This window comes from Leucopleurus acutus, assembly GCF_964270905.1.
Source record: "Leucopleurus acutus genome assembly, chromosome: 5".
NCBI lineage: Eukaryota > Metazoa > Chordata > Mammalia > Artiodactyla > Delphinidae > Leucopleurus > Leucopleurus acutus.
Window position 1 is genome coordinate 84,554,653 of NC_139147.1, and position 26,982 is coordinate 84,581,634.

General features: G+C 36.0%; 1 protein-coding gene across 1 annotated transcript in view; it reads right to left on the reverse strand.

Moving 5' to 3' along the window:
• ATP11B (ATPase phospholipid transporting 11B (putative)) overlaps window positions 1-26,982 on the reverse strand; it is a gene marked incomplete at its 5' end in the record, with an annotated part of 120,268 nt that overhangs the window by 63,862 nt on the left and 29,424 nt on the right. Inside the window, 10 exons of the mRNA XM_082839270.1 lie at window positions 1,774-1,971; window positions 3,067-3,217; window positions 5,042-5,123; window positions 7,640-7,704; window positions 9,853-9,900; window positions 18,580-18,683; window positions 19,311-19,439; window positions 19,624-19,731; window positions 24,885-24,965; window positions 26,621-26,710. Of these exons, the coding sequence (XP_082695396.1) occupies window positions 1,774-1,971; window positions 3,067-3,217; window positions 5,042-5,123; window positions 7,640-7,704; window positions 9,853-9,900; window positions 18,580-18,683; window positions 19,311-19,439; window positions 19,624-19,731; window positions 24,885-24,965; window positions 26,621-26,710 (1,056 nt within the window). The remainder of the gene's footprint in view (window positions 1-1,773; window positions 1,972-3,066; window positions 3,218-5,041; window positions 5,124-7,639; window positions 7,705-9,852; window positions 9,901-18,579; window positions 18,684-19,310; window positions 19,440-19,623; window positions 19,732-24,884; window positions 24,966-26,620; window positions 26,711-26,982) is intronic.

Here is a 26,982-nt window from a genome sequence, read left to right on the forward strand (position 1 = left end):
TACACTGATGTGTATAAAACTGATGACTAATAAGAATCTGCAGTATAAAAAACAATGCAAAAAAAAAGATAGGTGGAAAGATAAAGTTCATGAATTCTCCCAAAAAGATTATAAAAACAGAGAAATTAAAATTGAAAGTCAAAGAAATCAGAGAGTCAAGATAAATGATCTGACATCCAAAATAATAAATTTCAAAAGAAAATCCCATAAAACATAAAAAGACACTTTACCAAAGAAATAATATAAGAAAAATTCCTAGAACTGAAGGACTTGTGTTTCCAGGCAAAAAGGGCTCACAGAGTTTATTGCCCAATGAAAGAAAAAAAAAAGACTCACACCAAGGTATATCATAAAATTTCAGATTCATTGAATAAAGGGAAGATCCTAAAACACTAAACACTTCCAGAGATAAAACAACAGATCACACATAAAGAACTGAGAATCAGAATGGCACTGGATTTCTAAAAAAAAACACTGGAAGCTAGAAATAAATGAAGAAATGCTTTTGAAATTTTGAGGAAAAATAATTTCCAACCTGGCATGTGTTACCCAGATAAATTATTTTTTTTTAAGATTTGTTTATTATATATTTATTTTATTAATATTTTATTTTTTGGGGGGCTGTGTTGGGTCTTATCTGCAGCACATGGGATCCTCATTGAAGCATGCGGGATCTTTCATTACGGTGCGCGGGCTCCTCGTTGGAGTGCGCGGGCTCCTCGCTGGAGTGTGCGAGCTCAGTAGTTGCTGCACGTGGGATCTTAGTTGCCCTGCGGCATGTGCGATCTTAGTTCCCTGACCAGGGATCAAAGCCGCGTCCCCTGCACTGCAAGGCAGATCCCTTACCACTGGACCACCAGTGAAGTCCCTACCCAGCTAAATTACTAATCAAGTGTAAGAAGGGAATAAAGATATTTTCAGACGTGCGAAGTTTCAAAGTATTTCCCTGTTATGCATCCTTTTTCAAGAAGTTATTAGATGTGTTCCACCAAAATAAGAGAATAATCAACAGGTGGGAAGACATGGGATCCAGAAGACAGGAAATCCAAAACGGGTGGGAAACAAAGGAAGTTCTAGGGTGATGGAAAAGCAAGCCCACGGTGACAGCAGAGAAGCAGGCCCAGAAAGAAGTCCAAATTGAAGCAGAAAAATAAAAGGCTTCAAAACAGAAAGTCAGCGAGATAACAAGAAAGAGAAAGGAAATCCTAGATTACCTGGTATGTTTGAATACGTGGAGAGATGGTTCATATACTTGTCAGAGATTTGTTTGTGGTAAATGAAAATTAAGCAAATAAAAAACAGAGCAATTAACTCTAGCAAAACCAAAATACATAAGAAATAAAAATGTAAGTATAGTATTACAAAGAGAACAAGGAATTAGTAAATAATACCAAAACAGTCCTAATAATGTGAATGGATATTTATTAAATCCCAAATTGTGATTTAACAATACTGGGGTGTCATGGGGAGGCAAAGTTGGTATATGTCTGGGTATGCGTGTGGAAGGAGTAGTGTACTATTATATGTTTAGATTCCATAGTAAATAATGTCTCAAATTTAAAAATCAAGAAAGAATACTATATAGAAATACAGTGCTAAGTAATGAAAAAAACAGCTTAAGATTTCAAAATGGGAAACAAGAAATTAGGTGTGGAGCAAAGAAACTGTGGCTGTTTTTTGGTATAAGCCTTGTAATATTTAGTTTTATTAGTCTTTGTACACTTATTATTTTGATAAAAATAACAAATTAGAAAAAAAACGGATCATTTTTACCTGTCCAAGTTCTTCATTCAGATCAGAAGTATTGACTTGAGCTTTCTGATCTGATTCTTCATGATAGAGATCAAGATCCCAGCCAATAAAAAATGATCCAAGAAATTTCTGCATTTCAACTGTCACATATAATGAAATTGGAATGATGAAATTGTAGAGTACCAAAAAAGCAAGGAAGTCTGAAATAAATTTCAGAATCTAGGGGAAAAAAATGATTGCTTGATAAGACAAAAATATGAAGGAAATTATCGGATAGTTTCATATCTCAACAGACCATCAACTATATTCTGAAGCAGAAAAGTCTCATGAAATGAAATTCATTTACTGAATTGTCTTTTAACAGATTTCCTTTGGTTATTTTATTGCTCATTAGAATCTTGAACAAATTAAAAGAAGAAAGGTTAGAACCAAATTACTTCATTTGTTACTTTTTAGAAGCTACCAGAAAAGCCTGGTGTGACTGAAATTACTTATGACAAAATTATAATTAGAACCTCTGTAGCATACTTACCATTCTATTTCTACACATCAAAATCACAGATAACTAAAAACTGACGGTAATTTTAAAAATGTAAAATAATTGCTAGGCTAGAACTGCTAGAAATTAAAACTCTCAATTACAGATTACACAGGAATAGCCTACTTCAATGGCATAGCAGTTCCACATTTTAAAATATGTTCTGTAAAAGATAAAATACCTAATTGTAAATGATACTGAAAATATGTTCCTGTGATTATCTGCTTTTTGGTCTCTTGACATTCAAACTTATCTTCCAATATTTGCACTTTAATCTAAAGTGAAATTTGGAGAACAATTTACCAAAACTGCACGTTAACTTCTCCTGGTAGTCCATATTTACTCAGTTTAAAACTTTTTATGACATAATTCGTATTTACTTCATACCACCAATATATTGACAGTAAGACTCCTTGAATTATTCTGATAGAAGTGAAAATTCTATTTACATACAGTAAGTAGAATAAAAATTTCAATTTGTATTACTGAAGTGGAATGCCAATACAGATGACTTAAATGTCTGTGATCTCTTTTAATTATTCAAGTCATGCCATAGGGAATATAGCTGCTTATGCTGTAAAATGTAAAAAGCATACCAGTACAAACATGCTGGCTACTCTTCACGTGCAATAACCTTTTGTCACCCTTCAATAGTGATAGTTTTAGGGATGACAGTGGTCACTCCTATCAGAAGTCACTACCAAAGCATTAAAAGAAATAAAATTTCCAAAGAATAAAATTTTCTTTGTAACAGAGTCAAGAACACCATGAAGTACCTTACTACTATTTCTTTGATGTTCTGTTTTTTGGTTATACCAAGGTTCATCCCATTTTTCTTCAGCTTGCCATGTATATTTCAAGATAGTACTGATGATGGCTTCAGAAATAAGAATTATTAGATAAATTATCAAAAATGTATTCATTGACCTGAAATGAAGAAAGAGAATATAAAATGTATCAATTATATGTTACTATACTCATTTGTTTGGAAATTAACATTGGTATTAAATAAGATACTAAATATCAATATATAAGATATAACGGTAGCTATTTAAAGGACACAGTCTATGTTTTTAAGAAATGACCATTCAATTCAATCCATTTACTAGAAATAAAAGAATAGATACATAAGATTACAAGCATATTTACTATAGTTAACTACTGTTCAAAATGCTTATAGTGGGCTTCTCTGGTGGTGCAGTGGTTAAGAATCCACCTGCCAACGCAGGGACATGGGTTTGAGCCCTGGTCTGGGAAGATCCCTCATGCTGCGGAGCAACTAAGCCCACGTGTGCCACAACTACTGAGCCTGCGCTCTAGAGCCCGCGAGCCACAACTAGAGAAAGCCTGCACACAGCAACGAAGACCCAATGCAGCCAAAAATAAATAAATAAATAATTTTGTTTTAAAAAAAAAAGAAGAAGAGCACATTTCTGCATTTGCGTGTCCCAGGAAGAAGAGAGACATGAGAGGCAACGCTGAGTCATCCCAGCTCCTCTCAGCAGAGCTCAGCTGACCCTCAGCCAATCCACTCATCTGTGACAATGAATGGAAGTGAATGAGTTGTAAGACAGTTTATGATGCAGCAATTTGGTGGCAGTAGCTCACTGGTACACCCTCTATGTTGGTACTTCCCCTCAGCCAATAAACCTACCTAAGTCTCCCATTAGGCAGGGAGACTCCCAAGTCTTTTCTTTGGGGGGGAAAAAATTGAAATCTTGCCATCTGTGACAACATGGATGAATCTAGAGGTTATTATGCTAAGTCAGACAGAAAAAGACAAATACCGTATGATCTCACTTATATGCGGAATCTAGAATAACAAAACAGGGACTTCCCTGGTGGTCCAGTGGTTAAGACTCTGCTTTCCAATGCAGGGGGTGTGGGTTCGATCCCTGGTCAGGGAGCTAAGAACACACACACAGTCCCTGGTTGGGACGCTAAGATCCCACATGCCTTAAAAAATCCAAAAACATAAAACAGAAGCAACATTGTAACGAATTCAATAAAGACTTTCAAAAATGGTCCACATCAAAAAAATAAATAAATAAAAATTTAAAAAATTAAAAAACAAAACAAAATGAAAACAGACTCATAGATACAAATAGGTGGTTGCTTGCTGGTATTGGGGGGATGGGTAAAATAGGTGAAAGGGATTAAGAGGTATAAACCTTGGGTTATAAAATAAGTAAGCCATGAGAATGTAATATACAGCATAAGGAATATGGTCAATATTATTGCAATAACTTTGTATGGGGCCAGACAATTACTAGACTTACTGTGGTCAACATTTCATAATGTATGCAAATGTCAAATCACTATGTACTACACCTGAAACTAACATAATATTTTACGTCAACTATATTTCAATAAATTAAAATTAAATAAATAAAAATGAGAAACAATCCCTATCTTCAAGGATACCATCGTTTGTTGACTTGAAATATATATTTTTATATACATATTTTCTACATATAGAATAATATACATAGCAATAGTAATATTGGGACTTCCATGGTAGCTCAGTGGTTAAGACTCTGCGCTCCCAATGCAGGGGGCCTGGGTTTGATCCCTGGTCAGGGAACTAGATCCCACATGCATGCCACAACTAAGAGTTCACATGTTGCAACTAAGGAGCCCTCAAGCGACAACTAAGGACCTGCCTGCTTCAACTAAGACCCAGTGCAAGAAAATAAATTAATTTTTTAAAAGTCCTATTTATGTGTAAATAAATGAAAATAGTTTTCTTACTTTTCTACTGCAGATCGTTTCTGTGATTTGCTCTTGTAATTTAATGCCATCTTAGTTTCCATTCCAGTATACACAGCAACACCTGCAAAACAAACAGTCTTAAGATAATCCTCTACCATGTTTCACAAAAGAAATGTACTCACTAGCACGAAAGAAAATCTAAGAAACTGTATCATCTGAGAGTTGTCAGAATTTGGCTTTCCTTTAAGTTTTTCTGGAGTTTTTTTTAAAAGGCTTTCCAAGTGCAATTTTGGGAAATTCCAGTCATTCAACCGGTTGAATGAGGAAGGCATGTGGGTTCTGTTCCTGAATTATAACTGGGATATCTGAATGAAAGAGGTATTATTTGAGTTGGAATTGATGGAGGAAAGAATTCGGAAAGATAAAGAAGGCAGGGAAGGCCATTACAGACAGAGCAAACAGTGTTAACAAAGACAAATAGAAAAGCGCTTTCTGTTAGGCTGTAACAATGGATTGGCGTCAGTTTGAAAGACCTTGAATGCCAGAATCTGGAGTCTAGACATAATCTCATAAGCACTGGAAAGATAATATGGAATGTCAGAGTAAATGAAATAAACACAAGGAAAGTGCTATTTTAAAAATATGTGCCTACGTGAATGACTGAGATGAGAATGACAGTAATAAGGGGACTAAAACTGGGGTAGGACCAGTCTTATTTAAAAACTTTGGAGTTAGAGCTTGGTTTGAAGGCTAGCTCTGCCACTTATCAGTTCTGTGACCTTCAGTAAGTTATCTAATCTTTCTGAGTCTCAATTTCCCCATCTTTAAATGGGAAAAATACCTAATAAAACTGGTATGAGAGTTGTGTGGCAGATTAGCAAAATGCCTAGAAACAGAAAGACGATCAATAATTGGAATTTTCACTATTGGAATTATCCTTCCAAGGCAGGGATTACAACTCAAATGATAAAGGGCACCAAAATTATAGAAATGTGAGAAATGAGACAAAATGGTACAACACAGAGAGGTGGTGCTGAGGAAAACAATAGCAGACCCATTTAAAGGCATTCAAATACACGTTTCCTAAATTTTAAGAGTGTGAAAGGTGTTACTGCTAGAGAGGTGTTAAAATACAGCATTACACGAGAGGGCCTAAAAGCCCTGGAGGTTTTCTCTGGCTTCTGCCATTAAAACTTTACTATGGTTCCCTTTTTAAAATTGTGGTAAAATACACATAACATACAGTTTGCCTTTTTAATACAATTCAGTGGCACTCAGTTACATTCACAATGTTGTGCAACCATCCTATCTAAGTTGAGAATATTTCATCACCCGCCCCCCCGCCAAAAAAATCCTGTACCTGTAACCCATTAAACAATCATTCCCAATTCCCCTCCACTCCCCAGATGCTGGGAACCACTAATCTACTTTCTGTCTCTATGAATTTGCCTGTTTTGGGTATTTTAAGTATAAATGAAATCATACAATATGTGGCCTTTTGTGTTTGACTTCGTTCACTAAGCATAATGTTTTCAAAGTTTGTATATGTTGTAGCCTATATCAGTACTTCATTTCTTATGGATGAATAATATTCCATTACTTGGATATCCTACACTTTGTTTATCCATTCATTAGTTGGTAGACATTTGGGCAGTTTCTACCCTTTGGCTATTGTGAACAGTGCTGCTATGAACATTCTCATACAAGCCTTTGTTTGAGCACCTGTCTTCTTCAATTCTTTAGGGTATATAGCTAGAAGCAGAATTGCTGAGTGATACAGTAATTCTATGTTTAACTTATTGAGGAATTGCCAAACTACTTTCCACAGCAGCTGCAACATTCTACACTCCCACCAGCAATGTATGAGGGTTCCAGTTTCTCCACATTTTTGCCATACTAGTTATATTCCTTTTTAAAAAATATATGGAATTCTTTATCAGAGAGCCTAATACTGAGAGATAAGATACAGTACAGTTAACAGGAAAGAAGAGACTGAGGAAGAAGAGCTCAAAAGCTGTAAATATTCAGTGAATAACACAAGCTGGCCAGAATATGACGGGCCATTCCTGAAAGGCGAGGAGCCAGTTGACAGCTACAGGTTATCACTGACTTCACAATTTACCTAGAGTTGACTCAGAGCATAATGAATTAGTTTAGCTCGACAATGCAAGAGCACTATTTATTCATCCTTTTGATCCAGTCAGTGTATGTTCCAACAGTATCTGTTATATAGTCACAGATCAATAAGAATTCATTGAATGAATAAACAGATGAACAAATGAGTCAGCAGTTTTAACAATCCAATCTAAGAATAATCATAATGGAATTTTATACAAGTGGTTTACTGCACCAAGGTGTCAGAGTATACAGTTCTCAACACCATTAACAGAAGTGCCAGAATTATCTTAGCATGGAGTATTCACGAAGAAAATATAAGAGCAAGGTTCTAACCTATTACTCAAAAATAGGAATTAACAAAAAATATAACACAAAATTATATTAATACAATCTTTGAAAGAAAATTATCATAGACAATACATTATCTAACCAAAAGACCACAAATACTGTGCTTTTAAAAATACTTCATATAAAGCATCAAAACGAATCTATAATTTAAAATTTTCAATTTATACAAACCAAAAATTTCTTTTGTGTTTTTTAATCTGGCTCCACGAAGCAAGAGACTCTCTGGCCCCAGAGGTCTAGGGAAAAAATAACCAAAATCATTGAATATATTAAAATTTCAATTAAATTTTAAAATGGCATCTTTAACAGACAGAAGGTACTTCAGCTATACTTATAACAATGCTTTCATATAAAACCAAAATCTCTGCTACTGTAAAGCTGTCGAGGTCAATCATGCTGCTAGTTACCATAACAACAAATATCTGCCTTAGCATTTCAGTCATTTTAAGATCAATGGCTCAGAAATAAGACTATGCCTGTAGATAAAATCACAAAGCCACTTGTTTCAGAAGTTTAAACATAAAACTCAACAAAACCAAAAATTAAGCAATGATTTTAAAATGTTTTACACAAGATAAAATTCTGAGCAAAATCAATTAACATTTTCCAAAGGGAAAATACAGAATTAAAATGCAGTGTAAACAGGTTGTGTGAAGAATAAAATGCAAAATAAACATAAATTGTAGTATGATTTGTATATAACTGCATGAGTTCTGCACAATTAAAATTATACTAGGTTATAGAAGATAACATAGTAAGTGAGTTAGTACTTTTTCTAGGCAAGATCAACACTACAACTTGACTACTTGCATTGCATACTTCTCAGAGCACAGGTCTTCTTGCTGTTTGAATTTCTCTCCATAAAGGAGATATAAAACGAGAAGAAATAACTAGAAAGGAAAATTGTATTTTCTTAGTGATAGCAAATGATAAGACTCTGGTATGGATAAGTAAAAAAGCCTTGATTTTGTTGATATTCCTTATCATAAGGCTTTTCTGAAATATACATACACAGTTATCCAAATCAAACAGAATCTGAACCAATTCTGAAGAGGTCTGCAAACCTAAACACTGTAAAAAAAAAATAATCCAATGAACACAGTCGGTGGGGGGCCAGGTGTTTGGGCTATGGTTAACAAGTATGGTTTTATTATATAGTCGTATCTGGAGCACCCTGAATGGATATTCCAAAATCAATTATTCAGGAGCCATATTATAGCTCTTTTCTACTTGGTTTTGGTTCCAGCAATGAATAGAAAAACTTTGAGCTCATGTTGGCGTATAAAATTGGGATATAATGATAGAAAGCTTCAAATTAAAAGATAATTCATCAGTTCACTCTGGTTGCTTTAGCAAAGAACATGGCTCTTTTTTTTTTTTAAAACCATTCTACCTGCTAAGGTAACATAACTGATCTTTTCCTTTACCAGTCACAATATCTTAATGCAATCCATACTACGTATCCACACATGCATCCCAATATGTCACTGTAGAAATCAAAATAAAACCCAGTCACTGTTATTCAGCAGGGGTCCTACACTTAAAAAGACCTTGTTACAGTTTATTGAACGTGCTCCTGTGTTGACTTTTATTAAAAGTGTGAATCCATGCTGATGCATATTTTTGGTAGCTTGTCTTGAGGATTTCATTTTTAAAAATTCTCAACTCTTTATGTCAGTGACTTATTTCATGCAGTCAGTAGAAATTGAACGTCTCCAGAAAAGAGGTGGAGTGCTAAGTTAACTAGAAGTTCAAGGGCTGATTCCAAGGTTTTTTCTAAATTCAGCTTTGTGGTCATGAGTAACAATGTAATCTCACCCTATCAGAAAATCTTTGAAATGAGCCAAAGCCTTTCATGTAGGTACCAGAAATTAACCTGAATATTGAGGGAAAACAAATCAAAACAACCAACCAACCAAATAACCAATCAGAAGAGTATATAAGAAGTTACTGGCCAATAAATACTCTAGTTTGTAAGGAATGATCTTGAAGTGAAGAAGACCATAATATTTTTATTTGTTAAACATTACGTAAGACATTTTTTGTATTAGAGACTTATGTGGTGGTACGTTTAGATGTGTAAGGATCTGGATAGGGACCACTATGATTCCTTTATGTTACTACCCAATATATCAGACAAAGAAGTATGAGTACACAAATAATCTTACTAAATGTTTTTGATGTCATTTCCTGGCATTTGCTTCATCCTCATCTCATCTGCTGCTGCTAGAAATTACTAGAAGATGAAATGCTAAATGTTTTTAAATTAACCCTTTCCCATGATATGGGATATGGATATACTTGATATGGATATACTTGATTTTAGTCCCTCCCCCAAACAATTCTCACTTATAAGCGATTGGATAATACAAATTTATTCTTACCTTACAATTTCTTCCATTTGTTGAGTTATTATCATTCGTCCCATGAATCTATCAAAGAATTCACTATGTTACAAAAAAACTAATGAATGATACATTACTTATGACATCAATGGGTGGAAAATTTTAAGACAGTTCTGGCACTATTCTTAGATACGAAACAAAACCAACCTTTTGCATATATGAATCGTCCAATATTCATGTTAGAAATTACAAAGGTAAATCAGTCATTAAGCTTTAAAAAATTAATATTCTTAGAGTCCCAGGGAGCGATCAGGGGTGCTGTTTGTCTTACCATCCTCTTCTGCTTCACCCCTTTCCCTTTCCTGAACTGTTTTGTGGAGGAGCAGTGTAAAGCCTTCCCTCACTATGAAGTGTGCTCCTTGCCATCTGCTGCATAATCTTCCTGGGCTTCGCAGATGATGTACTGAATCTGCACTGGAGCTATAAGCTGCTGCTGCTGCCCACAGCTGCCTCACACTACTTCTCCTCATGGTCTATTTCGCCAACTTTGGCAACACGACCTTTTTGGTACCCAAGCCTTCTGCCCAATTCTTGGCCTGCATCTAGACTTGGGGATCCTGTACTATGTCTACATGGGGCTGCTGGCAGCGTTCTGTACATGACCCTCGTCAACTTGCTACTTAAAGTCTTTGGGCCCATGCATTAGAGAAACCTCACTCTGTTCCTGCTGCTGCTACATGTCATGGGCAGTGTTGTCACCTTCTCCAATGGGTACCAGCTTGTCGAACTCTTCTGTGATGTCTGAGTCCCCTAATCCACTGCCCTTTGCTTCACAGCCTCCAGGGTTCCTGACTCAGGCTGACCTCTTCTGGATCAAGACTGCCTCTGGGCTCAGGCCTCTCCCACCCTTCATTCTCCTTCAGATTTTGTACTCAACATTTCCTTTCCCCTGTGATTACTGACATCCTGGGCTTTTCTTGCCCTCTAATGACTACTGATTGGACTTTGCCTATGGCTTTCTTCAACTTGCCACTCTGCCCTCTCCGTCCCGTCTCTGCGCCCTTCTAAGGTGCGATACTGTAGCTTTTATGCAGTTACCCACAACTCTGACACTCAAGGAATACGTTGGGCCTGGGGATAGAGGACACAGGCTCCTGGCTGGGGATAAGGACACAGGCTCAAAGATGACTTGACATTTGACTATAAATTAAGTATTCTGATGATTAAGAGCAGGCTGGGGGCGCCAGGTGTTCCAAATGGTGACAAGAAAGTATTGTGTTTAAAAAAAAAAAAAATTCTTGCCATCTCTACTCCAGCTATAAGCAAACTAATGAATGAAATAATGTTTTCAAAATGGCAATGCAAATGTAATATATTATTATGATTATCAGTTTGGTCATGATGAGACTTTATAATTGCTACACAGAGATGCATATATTATTTAGCCAACAATGAATGCTCATACATTTTTATCACAGTTTACTAAATAAAGACTCCGGTAACCAGAATCATTCATTCACTCATTCACATACTTATTCATGCACTCATTTATCCAACAAATATTCACTGAGCAAACTACTATGTGTGAATTACGTGTGGAGGGTAGAGTAGTAAGTAAAAAAACTATTAGTGACCTCCAGAGCTTCTTTAACTTTTGGTTTCCTGAAATTTAGAGTGAGTGGCCTGTTGTTATAATGAATTTTCATAGCCTGGCCTTTTAGTTCCAATTTCCACTACCAAAACAGCTCCATAGCACAAAGTCAACTCAAGTGAAAAATTACTTTCTATAATAGTGAGAGGTAAATTCTGAGTTGAAGCAAATTCTGGGCAGAGCCTCATGTTAATCATTTAACTATGCAAAGAAGTATTAAGCATGACTTTCCAAATGTCCCCTGTTATCCCTCCTGTTTCCAGGTTACAGATGCTTCACCCCTTGTAGACTTTGTATTCATTATTTCTTGCTAATCTCTTACTTCTTCTTCCTTCAGCCTCCTGTATCAGGGAGAAGCACTGCTTTTTTTTTTTTTTTTTTTTTTTTTTTGGTGGTACGCAGGCCTCTCACTGTTGTGGTCTCTCCCGTTGCGGAGCACAGGCTCCGGACACGCAGGCTCAGCGGCCATGGCTCACGGACCTAGCCGCTCCGCAGCATGTGGGATCTTCCCAGACCGGGGCACGAACCTGTGTCCCCTGCGTCGGCACTGTGCCACCAGGGAAGCCCTGTTTTTTTTTTTTTTTTTTTTTGCTGTGCCACGTGGCATGCGGGATCTTAGTTCCCCAACCAGGGATCGAACCCACACCCCCTGCAGTGAAAGCATGGAGTCTTAACCACTGGACCGCCAGGGAAGTACTGATTTTTAATTATCTCTACTTAACGGAATTTTATGTAGCTCTGGTTTGAGCCTCAAACTTTGGATTTAGATTCAAAGAGCCAATTCAGCTGGTGACTCCTAGACCCTGTTCAGAGATAATGTGTGGTCAGTCTTTCGATTTTCCTGAGCCAAATGGCAACAAGAGACCTGTTCTCCTTCATTTTATCTGTCCCGTTATCCTTGATTCAAAAGCACTTCTTGTATTTGTTCATGCCAGTACCATGCTGGATTAACTCATTCTGCACTTTCCATAGTCCTTTCTCCAAACCCACACTATGATTTGTTTCAAAATGGAAAAGAGCTTTATTATTCTTTACTGATTATAAAGACTGAATACACTCAAATACACATACTTTATAAAATGATTCAGACGATGTAAAAAGACGACAAAAAGGAAACAACAATCATCAGTAACCCCTCTACTCAAATAAAACATTATTAATATTTTGAGGTATGTTTTCCAGGCTTTTTTTCCATGCACATATAAATATGTATGTATCTTAAAAACAAAAATGGGATATCATAAATACTGTTGGTAATATTTTCTCCCCACTTAACATGTCCTGTGAAAAATACAGATCCAGGGCTTCCCTGGTGGCGCAGTGGTTGAGAGTCCGCCTGCTGATGCAGGGGACATGGGTTCGTGCCCCGGTCCGGGAAGACCCCACATGCCGCGGAGCGGTTAGGCCCGTGAGCCATGGACGCTGAGCCTGCGCTCCACAACGGGAGAGGCCACAACAGTGAGAGGCCCGTGTACAGCAAAAAAAAAAAAACAAAAAAACAAAAAAACAGATCCACATCATTACTTTTAATGGCCACACATAGCATTGTATTTTGGGGTCACTGCATAATTTATTTAAGTAATTCACTACTGACAGAAGCTTAGGTTTTTTCCCAACTTATGGATAGTCTAAACAATACAGCCCCAAACAAGCCAGTGTACATATCTTTTCACATTTGCATTAAGATATCTTTTTTTTTTTTTTTTTTTTGCAGTATGTGGGCCTCTCACTGTTGTGGCCTCTCCCGTTACGGAGCACAGGATCTGGACGCACAGGCTCAGCGGCCATGGCTCAAGGGCCTAGCCGCTCCGCGGCATGTGGGATCTTCCCAGACTGGGGCACGAACCCATGTCCCCTGCATCAGCAGGCAGACTCTCAACCATTGCGCAACCAGGGAAGCCCAAGATATATTTCTAAAAGCAGAATATCATTATTTTGTTAGGAAAAATTCCCAGAAGTAGAACTGATGAGTTGGAGTCTACAAAAAATAAAGAGAATAGAAAGAATTAAAAAAAAAGAACAAAAAGAGCAAAGGAGCCAAGGAAAGAGACTATGGAGAATACTGTGAAATAGGCACCTGCTAGAGGCTGTACCTAAACAGAAGACTCTCCTAGTTTTTATTTCTTCCAGTGGTTGGGCAGAGATAATTTCTTAACCGTACTCTAGCCTCTCCTCAATAAGCTGTTAAAGTTTTCTAAAAGGAAATAATGTGGACTTCCCTGGTGGCGCAGTGGTTAAGAATCCACTTGCCAATGCAGGGGACAAGGGTTTGAGCCCTGGTCCGGGAAGATTCCACATGCGGCAGAGCAACTAAGCCCGTGCACCACAACTACTGAGCCTACGCTCTAGAGCCTGTGGGCCACAACTACTGAGCCTGTGCTCTAGAGCCCGCCAGCCACAACTACTGAAGCCCGTGCACCTAGAGCCCGTGCTCTGCAACAAGAGAAGCCACCACAATGAGAAGCCCGTGCACCACAACGAAGAATAGCCCTCGCTCGCCGCAACTAGAGAAAAGCCCGTGTGCAGCAACAAAGACCCAATACAGCCAAAATTAAGTAAGTAAATAAATATTTTTAAAGAAAAATAAAAAGGGAAATAATGTAACCACTGTTAACTAATAGGTAACTGGGAAGGAACTGACAATATCCAAAGGAGAAAAGTTAATAAACACAGAAAAATGTTCAGCTTTTCTTTTTTTTCTTTCCTTCCTTTTTTTTCTTGGCCGTGCTGCATGGCTTGCAGGATCTTAGTTCCCCAACCAGCGACTGAACTCAGACCCCGGGAGTGAAAGCGCCGAGTCCTAACCACTGGACTGCCGGGGAACTCCCTGCTCAGACTTTTTAGTAAAACAATAAATTAAAACTAGTTTTAAAACTATAAAACTATTATCTACAAAATCAGCAAAAATTTTAAAACTATAATACTTAATACTAGGGACTTCCCTGGTGGCACAGTGGTTAAGAATCTGCCTGCCAATGCAGGGGACACCGGTTTGAGCCCTGGTCCGGGAAGATCCCACATGCTGCAGAGCAACTAAGCCTGTGTGCCACAACTACTGAAGCCTGTGCACCTAGGGCCTGTGCTTCGCAACAAGAGAAGCCATCGTAATGAGAAGCCCACACACTGCAACGAAGAGCAGCCCGCACTCACTGCAACTAGAGAAAGCCCACGCACAGCAACGAAGCCCCAACACAGCCAAAAATAAATAAATTTTAAAAAGCGCGAAAAACAAAACTTAATACTTGTAACATTTTGAAACAATAATAAGCCTCATAAACTTATACTTAGCTCATAGCAATAAAAATTAATCCAATGTTTTTGGAAAGTAATGTGTCAATAGGTTTAATAAAGGCCAAATTCGATTAGGGTTTTAATCTAATAATTCCACTTTTGCAGCTCTGTCTGTTCTTAGGGAATAATCTAGTATTAGATTATTAACTCTAGGAGTCAGGAGCTATCACTGTTTCCTTACTGCTGCATTCCCAGTATCTAGCACTATGCCTCAGTTATTGGAGGCACTCAATATATGATGAATAAATGGGCAATAAAAATGTTCTCAAATCCTTTGATTAAGTAATACTGTGGAACTCTTATCATTCATTTACTCATTCAACAGATATTTATTGAGTGTCTATTCTGTTCTAGGTATTTCAATTCAATAGTTAAGTGAATTGTAACACACACAAATCTTAATTGCATATATCACAGAATTCAATAAAAGGAAAAACTTAAGTACATAAAATTAAGTCCATAAAGATATTTATTCTTTTCAACTGTCAACAAACATGTAGTAAGGCCTCCTATATGCCAGATCTGTTCTACGTGCTTGGGATACATCAGTGAACAAAACACACAAAGATGTCTGTCCTTGAGTTTACAATTTAGTTGGAGAAGGAGATAATAAGCAACAAACATAATAAGTAAGTACATTACATAGCATACTAGAAGGTATTATGTGCTATTAAAAAAAAGCAGGAGAGGGTAAGAAGGATTAAGTCACAGTATTAAATAGTCAAAGTAGGTCTCACTGAAGAGGTGATTTTAAGCGAAGACTAGAAGGTGGTAAAGGAGTTAGATAAAGAACAGCTAGTGAAAAGGTAGAAGTGGATATGGCATTTTCAAGGGAAAATAAGGAGGCCAGTGTAGCTCGAGGGTGAGGCACGAGGGAGAAGGGTCAAAAATTAGATCAGAGATCAGTTGGGGATGGAGGCAATCAGTTAGATCATTATAAAGATATGAGTGAGACAGAAAAGCCATTGTAAGGTTTGGGCAGAGGAATGCTATGATCTGACTTACATTTTAAAAGGATGACTCTGGCTGCTTTTGTGAGAACAGACAGACTGCAATGGAAAGAAGAGTAAAAGCAGAAAAACCAGTAAGGAAGCCTTTGATAGCAGTAATCCAAGCAGAAGATAATGCTGGTTTGGATCAATTGAGTAGCAGAGAAGGGGGTGAAAGATGGTCAGGTTATGGATGTATTTTGAAGGTAAACCAATATGATATTCTGATGGATTGGGATGAGATGTGGCAGAGAAGGTGAGAAGAGGTGAGCAGAGAGGGGATGAAGGAGTCATGGCTGACTCCAAGATTTCTGGCCGGAACAACTGAAAAGATGGACTGTCATCAGCTGAAATGGGAAAGGCCGTTAGCATAAAAACTTCTGGAGGAAAGATCAGGAATTCAGTTTTCAACGTGATTAATTTGATATTTTTTACTAAATATCCAAGTGGAATTGCGGAACAGGAAGTTGGATATAAGAATCTGAAGACTAGGGAAGAAATCTGGGATTGAGATATAAATTTGGAGTCATCAGCATATAGATGGTTTTGAAAGCCATCAGCCAGGATGAGATCACAAAGAGTGAGTTCAGATAATGAAAGGTATAGGTAGAGGAGGGAAGAGGACTGAGGATAGTCCTGGGGCACTCTAACATCAAGAAGTCATAGAGAAGAGGAGAAATCAGCCAAAGAGATTGAGAAGGAGGGACTACTTAAGTAAGAGGAAAATCAAGAGAGGGAGATGTCTTGGAAGCCAAGTGAACAAGTTGTATCAAAGAGGAGGGAATGATGAACTATCTAACTACTGGATTCTGAGTTGGTGAACTTATATGTAATAAGGTGTCATGCAATACTTCTAACAGCAAAACAATGGAAGAGTTAAGTATGGAAAGACTGGGGAACCGTTAGGTTCTAGTACGTTTACTTAGACTATTATGCAGCCATTAAAAAAGATCATTAAGAATACTGTGTAGTAAGATGGAAAATACTTTAAAAAAACCACAAAGGCAATCCATATTCTTTCAAGAAATATTAGAAAATATGGAGAACAAAAAAGGTGATTAAAAAGCAGCTGAAATCGTACCACCAAGAAATAAGTACTAACATTCTGACGTAATTCCTCTAGGTTTTTCTTTCTCTCTATACCTATTTATTTTTTCTATCTAACTACCTACCTACCTATCAGATACACATACATACATATTTCTTTTTATATAATTGGGATATGAGACTACAGCTCTATAACATTTTATTCAACATTGTATTTCAGTATGTTGCTATGTCATTAAATTCTTTGAAAGCATCATTTTTATTACCTACCTAATTCATCTTACATCTATACCATAAAGCCATTTAAGCATTCCTCCTACTTGGACATTAAAAATTTTAAACATCAATATTTCCCTTATAAATAGCATATAGTATGGTACAGTAAACTGAAAAAATACAGTTAGAGATATATAAAATATCTTTACAGCTGTGAGTTCCTCAAGGATGGAAACTGTGCTTATTAATCTTATTTATCACTTATCATAATGAGCACAAAGGTGCTCAACAATAATTTGTTGAATGAATGAATAAAAACAGCAATAAAAATTTTAAAGTAGTGGCATAATTAATTATGAGTTATTTTTCTATTACAAAAGTCTTCTGTAGTAATTACATTTGTATTTAAAAAAACCCATATACTTTCAGTAAGGAAGAGGAAAAGAGAAAATAAAGAGGAATACCTTATATTCAACAGTGAATTATTTCTTATTTAACAAAAATATTTTTAAACTTTCTCCCCATTTTCCAAATAACGTAAAACCACCCACGAAAGCATTAGTTACATTTGATCTCATATTAATCTTATGCTTTCTTAATGCTGCATCATTTTCTAGTTTTTAATACTAATCTTTTAATAATTCACCCTTGTCTGAGACTTGGAAATAACAGCAATAGAGAACTCTTAAAGTACTAAATTCTTCACAGTTAAATCTATCTTATAATTTAAATGCTCTTAAAGCATAGAACTCCAAATTTTTACAGTTAATTGGAAAACTCCATATTGTATCCATATTTGACTTTGATGAAAATGCAAGATTTTTATAATATCACATAGAGAAAACTCCATTATAAATATATGGATCCAGAATAAAGATATGTAAGACATCTGAAAAATCCAATGACTAGTGATAAGATTTTAAAACATTTCAACCAACAAATGGAGATGGAGAATATGACAAGAAGCTGAGGGTAATTTTTACAATGTGTTTATAATTTATATTCTATCACCAGTTATTGAGTAAAAATGAGTAGTTTCTCATGGAAGTCTTTAATAATAAAAAGTTGTTTCCATTCCATAGACCACAATAATTAGCACAGCACTCACTGAAAGATGACTTACACTGTATTAATATTTAGTAAATTGTAATGTTAAAAGTAGTTAGTTCCTATTGAACATAAAGACATGGCCCTTGCCTTCATGGAGCACATATATACACACGCACTCACACACGCACACCATTAGATTATTTTCTTCTAAGGAAATAATCTTATTTCTGTTGTAACTACTATTATAGTTATAAAGTTTATTGCTATTGTTATAAAGCCAATTCATACCAAAGTAGAAGGTAATAGGAAAGAACATGTGACTAAAAGCATGGCTTTTGAATTAATACTTTGGCTTAGAATTCTGGCAAATTCTGCTTTTAGCTTTTTTCCCCTTTAACTGATCTCCCACCTTGCTCCCCCCAATAATGTCAATTAGCTAACTATCTCAGTGCACGTTTATCATTGTAAAAATGAAATCTGTAAACAGAACTTAAAATGAGCATGGTGATTATCACACCATACCTGTACAAGTCTGCTTCTGGTTGCTGACATTCTATCACAGCTATAAGAGTGTCCAAATTGGCAACTGTCTGTAATACTGCTGTTTCTGGAACTGCCACATGGGTCTGAAAAGAAGAAAAATTAAATCGCAGTTTTGAGATCTACATGGAACTTTAGATAACATTTATTTCAAACCTCTTTTACATATGAAATCACAGCATTCTGTAGCTGAGATCACTTAGCTAGATGGCAGAAGAGAAAGAAGAATGTAAAATAACAAGTAGTAAAAGGAGCTACTGTGATTACCTGTCTACAGAGGACATTTGCATACCAGGAAATTTAAGTCTGTGTTAACAATCATTACTGCTCTAAGTTTATTATAAAAAATTTAATAGGGGGAAAAAAGTGTATCAAATAAAATCCTTGATTGTATTAATACTTTGAAAACTGAGAAAAATGTAAATGTGTCCCGTATCTAAAAAAGCACCAACGTATTAGAAGATTATTTTTTTCCTAAAAACACTTTTCGCTTTTCTTAAACTTGACTAAATTATGTGAGGCTCCCCTTGAAGTAAATATATAATAACATTATTTCTTTAAAAAAAAACTTAACTTTTAAAAAGTTTCAGTAATTTAAAACATTTCTCCTTTATCAGGTCAAACTTTATTACCTTAACCAAAGGAAAGTATTACTATAATCCAAAGACATTTTGTTCACCAAGAGCGACACTCAAACATAAGCATGTACAAACCTTCAGGTTAGTTTCTCCATCCAAGCTAGCAGTTGTAACGTGACAAGAACCATCAAGTCGATCTGAGGACAGAAGCACCAAATCTGCAGGGAAAATTTCATCTTTGGCTACTCGAACAATATCACCCACCTATGAAGAATTTTGGGGAAAGTGGATATACAGATTTTAAAAGGCAAAGACTAAATTTTATTGAGTTCTAAACAAGTGGTCTATCATAACATTTTAATGTAGGAAAGCAGACTTTTAACTAAAACAATCAGAGAATTTGTGATTTCAAAATATTATTGATTTCTATTATTTACTAAGTGCATACCCGAATGTTTTTTGATCTAGTTTTTACAAGGCCACCACTTCGAACAACATAAACAGGAGCTCCATTTACTTCATTATCTGAGTTATGTCTTAACCAATCTTCATATCCCTGTAAACATCAAAAGAATAAAAAATGCCCCTCTTAGTATTAGAAGATACTTTTTATCAAATGAGAAAAAGAAACATAAAAATTTCCCCCAAACATTTCATTCATTAGAATTATGTTAGGCTACCTGACTCAGGTATTTGACATTCATCACTACTAGAAACACTCTTTTCTCTTGGTTTTCATCACATACATGTTCCTGGTTTTCATACTATCTCTCTAATTACTCCTCCTCAGTTTCCTTACAGGAGGCTCCTTCTATGTCACCTTAATGGGCCTTTTTTGCACCGTTCACTTTCTCATTACCAGATTTCTTCTATCCCTGTGTCTTCAAAAAGTTCCGAAATTTAGGGACTTCCCTGGTGGTGCAGTGGTTAAGAATCTGCCTGCCAATGCAGGGGACACGGGTTCAAGCCCTGGTCTGGGAAGATCCCACATGCCGTGGAGCAACTAACCCCGTGTGCCACAACTACTGAGCCTGCGCTCTAGAGCCCGCGAGCCACAACTACTGAGCCCACGAGCCACAATTGCTGAAGCCTGTGCACCTAGAGCCTGTGCTCTGCAACAAGAGAAGTCACCTCAATGAGAAGCCCACGCTCTGCAACGAAGAGTAGCCCCCGCTCACCGCAACTAGAGAAAGCCTGCGCACAGCAACAAAGACCCAATGCAGCTAAAAATAAATAAATAAATTTATATAAAAAAGGGGAAACATAAGCATTTCACAAAGAATCCTTTGATTAAATGTTAAAGAGTGGTAATTTTTAAAAAATATTTATTTTTTATTTGCTTGCACTGAGTCTTAGTTGTGGCAGGAGGGCTCCTTAGTTGTGGCTTGTGGGCTCCTTAGTTGTGGCTCACTAGCTCCTTAGTTGTGGCATGCATGTGGTATCTAGTTCCCTGACCAGGGATCAAAACCAGGGCCCCTGCATTGGGAGCGTGGAGCCTTATCCACTGGAAAAGACTTATGCTATTTTAGAGAAAATTCAAGCACTCAGAGGTATAGCACAAGTATAGATAATGGAATGATATCTAAGAAGTAACATTAAGTGATAAAAGTAAGGTACAGAATGTGTTGTAGTCTATGCTATCATTTGTGAAAAATATATGCTTACTAATGTGAACACTTTGTATAGATACCTGGACTAATGTACAAATAATGGCTCCCTCAGGGGAGGAGAACTAGGAGACTAAGGGATAGGAGCATAAGAGACTTTTACTATATGTTATTTAATTAATTAATTTATTTATTTGGTTTACAATAGCCAGGACATGGAAGCAACCTAACTGTCCATTGACGGATGAATGGATAAAGAAGATGTGGCACATATATACAATGGAATAGTACTCAACCATAAAAAAATGAAATTGAGTTATTGGTAGTGAGGTGGATGGACCTAGAGTCTGCCATACAGAGTGAAGTAAGTCAGGAAGAAAAAAACAAATACCGTATGCTACATACATGTGGAATCTAAAAAAAGAAATAAAAAAAAAGGTTCTGAAGAACCTAAGGGGAGGACAGGAATAAAGACGCAGACATAGAGAATGGACTTGAGGACACAGGGAGGGGGAAGGGTAAGCTAGGACGAAGTGAGAGAGTGGCATGGACATATATACACTACCAAAAGTAAAAAGCAGCTCGGTGCTTTGTGACCACCTAGAGTAGAGGGGTGGGATAGGGAGGGTGGGAAGGAGGGAGACACAAGGAGGAGGAGATATGGGGATATATGTATATGTATAGCTGATTCACTTCATTATAAAGCAGAAACTAACACACCATTGTAAAGCAATTATACTCCAATACAGATGTTAAAAAAAGAATTATTTGGCTGTGCTGGGTCTTAGTTGCGGCATGTGGGATCTTCGTTGCAGCATGCAGGATCTTTAGTTGTGGCATGTGGGATCTAGTCCCCTGACCAGGGACTGAACCCAGGCCCCCTGCATTGGGTGCACACAGTCTAAACTGCTGGACCACCAGGGAAGTCCCTATATGTTATTTTATACTGTTTCCATTTTTAAAAAATATGTGCATCTATTACCTAAAACTATTACAACATTATAAAATATAAAACAAATACTAAAGATTGCTCTGAAGGTCTATGTTTTTCAGGGAGAATCCTTTTGGGAAAGCATTTTTAAGACACAAATTATGCTGGCTCAATTTAAGATGTGGTATGTCAATTTTAGAGAAATTTAATTGAGAGTCAAAATACCTTTCCTGAAACTGTCAAAAAGCATACTTTTATAGTCAGATGACATCAATAAAGCAATAATTTTAAAATTATCTTTTTCTGAAGTTATCATTCCATTTACTTCCATTGACAAATTTAAACTAAAACAAAAATGTATTAGAAATCTTTGGCTTACAAGTACAAATGAAAAATTATCATTACATACAATCTATGATACAAAACAGACTGCTTTTTCACAAGAGCAGTCATAAGCAGATTTACTTAGGGTTTTATTTTGATTTTTTAAAAATCTGTTTTGTTTTGCTTTGTTTTTAGCAGTTACACAGCGATTTTATAGTGCAGGGATTTCAAGTGCTAACATAATTTCTGATTTTTCAATTGAAAACTCTAGAGACCATTTCTTGATGTTTCCTACCCTGGAAAATGTTGTTTCCCTTGATTCTTCAGACTCTGTTGTTCTTACATTCCTAATTACCTTTCATATCTTGCTTACTATTATTCTTTTGTGTAGATACACTTGTCTCCCAAAATCCAAATATATATCAGCAACAACTCTAAACAGTTGGGGAGGCATACAGTTAAAATCTTTTTAAACACAAGTTCACAAACTATAATTCATCCTACATGTCACTGCCAGATTAAGCTTTCCAAAACACTGTTTTAATTCACTATCCTGTTCAAACCCCTCCTGACAACTCTCAAAGAGTCTTACAGCCTCTTTAATTTAGTACCAACATCCATTTCCAGTATGTTATCTTTTAGTACATTCCTACACAGGGTCAAACATTAGTCAGATATGTCATTCCCTAAAATAAGTCTTGCCTTTTCTTCCATTTAAGCCTTTGCTCAAGCTGTTTGTTTCTATCTCACCTTCTTTACCATCTATCATTTTATCCATATTCCAAAGTCTCATCTCTAATATTTCTTCCATGAAGCCTTCCTTGATTATCCAGATGAAGTGTTCCACCCTTTCTCTGAATACCTACAGCTCACTGGCTCTTTCTATGATCTTATTAAACTATAATTATTTTTGTATTTGGTCTTACCTTCTCTACTTCATACGTTTTAAGCTCATACAGGACAAAGATTATGATATTTACCAGAGCACTATATCTTGCATTACACAACTAAAGAGAAAACAATTTGCAAATATAGCTGGAAGAAGTTAAAAAAAAAAAATCTAACAACTTCATTCATATTAAAGTATAAACCAGGGCAAGAAGTATTACAACATTTAACATTGCCTTAAAAATATTCAAGAGATTCATTCATTCATTTATTCACCTATCAAACAAATATTTATTGAAGGCCAAATATGTGCACAGCCTTGTTCTGGTCACTGGTAATAAACTAGTAATATAAAACAAAGTCTCTGCCCTCATAGAACGAAACATTCAAATGAAGACGACAGACAAACTAATAAACAAGCATTTATTCAATAGAACCATAGGTAGGCAAAAATGATATGAAGCAAAAAGACCAGAGCAGGAAAGAAGAGAGTGACACAGAGGTCAGGAAAAGCCTAAGATATCCAAGTGGAAACAGTTGTATTTCCAAGCACAAAGAGTTGTATATGTGTGTCTGGAGTTCAGAGCATAGTTTCAGGATACATGTAAATTTGAGACCCATCAACATATAAATGGTACCTTAAGCCACTAGATTGGAAGAAATCACCAAAAAGGAAACTATATATAGAAAAGAGGTCCAAGGGACAAATGTGTGTTACTTTGATAAAATAAATGACATCTACAAAGCCCCGTAAATATGCATTAAGTGATATGGATGCTTACTGACTTACACGAATTCTCATCTCCAACAGAACACTGAATATAGGGAAATCAAACTTAGAACAGTAGCATGATATTCTGACACACTAGATAAATAATGCAACTGTTAATCTACAGACTCCCCATACCCATATCATGTAAGTAATAAATATACTACATCTCAGAATTATAAAATGTTTTCCAATTTTGTTTCCATGTCAATTTCCACCTTATCCCTAAATCTTATATAATGAATATTTATCATACTGACACAAGAAAATTCAAATTAACTCCCTTTCAGGAGGAAGGGTTCAGTTCTGTATAATTGAGCCTCTGGCCCAGTATCTTCTCAAAGATATTTTGAGAAGTGGTAGTATATAAACATGTCATTTCTAGGAATTTTTAAACTTCTTACTTGTCATGTTTATCCAATAATACTGTTCTTCTATACCTACATTTTTTTTTTTTTTTTTTTTTTTTTTTAGCGGTACGCGGGCCTCTCACTGTTGTGGCCTCTCCCGTTGCGGAGCACAGGCTCCGGACGTGCAGGCTCAGCGGCCATGGCTCACGGGCCCAGCCGCTCCGTGGCACGTGGGATCTTCCCAGACCGGGGCACGAACCTGCGTTCCCTGCATCGGCAGGCAGACTCCCAACCACTGCGCCACCAGGGAAGCCCAATATACCTACATTTTAATATCAATTCAAGATCTGGTTGAAGCTATTTCCCCTAGAATACTATTTTACATAAAAATCGACCTCACCAGAGGAAGTTGTAAAAAGTAGGAAAGCACTGTACAATTCTTATTCAGAAATGTTCGTGCCAGAAGTACATGTTCTGCTCCTTATAAACATATCCCCTTTGAACTGTATTTCCTTTAAATACGACCAAACTCTGCAAAGATGATTATAATAATTAATCTGTTTCATATATGAATTGGTTTGTACATATAAAATGCTTGTTTTTGGATGCTCCCTAGGTGTATCAAAGGAACGACATATTTTAACAATTGTAATCATCCCATCAGTCATCAGGTACCTGATAACGATGGCTTAATTCAGTTTAATTTTACCATAGGCAGAATCAAATAAATTTCTTGTTATGAAAATTATTTTCACAACAGTAAGTCTTACTTTGGAGTGGAAATATTAAGCAACTTCTGAATGACTTGGGAGAAAAATAACAATATGAAGTATTTCATACCTGCTTTATGGCTGTTACTGTTATCACAAAGAATAACGGGAGTCCACTGGTAATTGGACTGGTAGGTGTATCAATCATAAGCTGGATTAAAAAACAGAGAAGGCAGAGTATATTTTATATTGTACACATATTGTGTATACTGTAATAACATCTAGAACCTCATAATTATTTGGAAATCTGAAAACATTATACAAAACATGTATCATGGTCCAGATGAAAAAATAACATGAGAGAGAGACTACGCAGTGAGTGTAGTTTAGTTCACAGTTTCACAAGTTCACTTTGATGGCTTTTATATGGGGTTAGCAGAATACCTAAATCTATTGCATACCCACAAATACTGCTAGGGTGGACTCAGTCTCTGCTTTCTTAACACAGAGTACTTAAGGTCTTCCTCGGTATTTGCCTTGGAGGGGAGCTATAGCTGCTCAGAATCTCAGTTCACATTTCTTTGCCCATCCTGAGAAACGCTGTGAAGTCTGTCAGTTTTTACCCTGGGATCCAGCATAAACTCACCACTTAGGGAGAGAAAATAAGAAATGGGACTAGGGAAAGGGTTTCTTTCTACAAGTGATTTTGTTACACCTAGCGGAGCCAGAAGGGTACAACTTGGAAAATGCTGCTGCAATTATCTAAATCATACAACTGAGGTTTCAATAAACTGCTGGAAAAGAAATATTTGTAGTAATTATATCTGGTTATTTAGAACATGGGTCTAACGATTTATTAATATTCCTTTACTCTGGGTAGGCCAATTAAATTTGTTCTACTCCACACACAAGCTGAATTCCTTATCTTAGCTAGTAATTTCACAAATGCATGTTACATGGACATAGTAAGTATAAATTTCTCATTTTTCCAACTAAACCAAGCTGAAGTTCTATTGATGAAAAAAAATCAGAAGTTCCTTTTCTGTTCATGAAGCAAAGCAATTAAAAAAAAAAGTTTCCTCAAGCTTTACAGTGACTACTTCACAAGTTTTTTTCTTTTGAAAGCCCAGGTTCTATGGAGAGAAAAGTTCAGAGTTTATACAAAAATTCAACGCCACACTGGAATACACTGCCAAGGTATTATCAGAAAAGAATAACCTCTTTAAAAGAAAATGACACTTATTTTAAATCCTGATTTATACTCAAGTTTCATAAGCTGTTCTCTTGATATTTTGACATTAGGAAAAAAAGCACAATGTGAAAATCAAGAAACTGTCAAACAGCTTATAATGAACATAGATTTAGGTTAAGAAAATAGTCTCCTGGAGAAAAATCAATATTCACGGGGATTCTTAAAAATTATAATTAAAAAAACTTTTAAATAAAAGTAAAATTTAAATTAAAAAAAAGAAAAGCCAAAGAAAGATTTACTTTGTACAAAGATGGTTCCATAGGCAGAAATGTGCCAAAAACATGTGCTGTATATTAAAGGCCAAAATATTTATGTCCGAGGCAGAACATCTGAAAGGATGATGTTATTTTCTTGGCTTTGATTATGATTATCAGCACCATAGCAATCAGTGATAAAACAAAATACAATTAATCTTAAAATTCACTGGCTATTTTTCAGACATCTTGATGTGGTTTAAATCATTGTATTCAGTGAATACAATGGGGAAGCTCTGCAAAAAAAAAAAAATGGTCCCACAGTTAAATGATTTAGAATGCAATATAACTTTTCCCTGAAGATATATTTTTAGAACCCATGTCTACAAACTTAACAATTTATGAAGTGATAAAGCTTACCTGAACCAAAAATATAATAAGAAAATAAAAGTTTGCCACTCTTCTGAATTGTTCAAATAAATTTTTTGGAACAAAATTCCACACAGTATACTAAAAAAAAACAAAGGAAAAAAAAAAAGAAAAAAAAAGATCAATAAGTTAATATTTTAAAATAATATATACTATACACATAATAACAAGAAAAGTAGTATCAGATTTACTAAGCCCTTAGACAAATTCATGTAACTCTCAATGCTACAAAAACTATCTGGTTTTTAGAGTTTCAGGGCTTTTATTCTATTTTTTTTCTGTCTTTTACTATTTATTGGCAATTTTAGTATAATTTTTAAAAATGAGATAAACTGGAACCCATCAATTTTGCT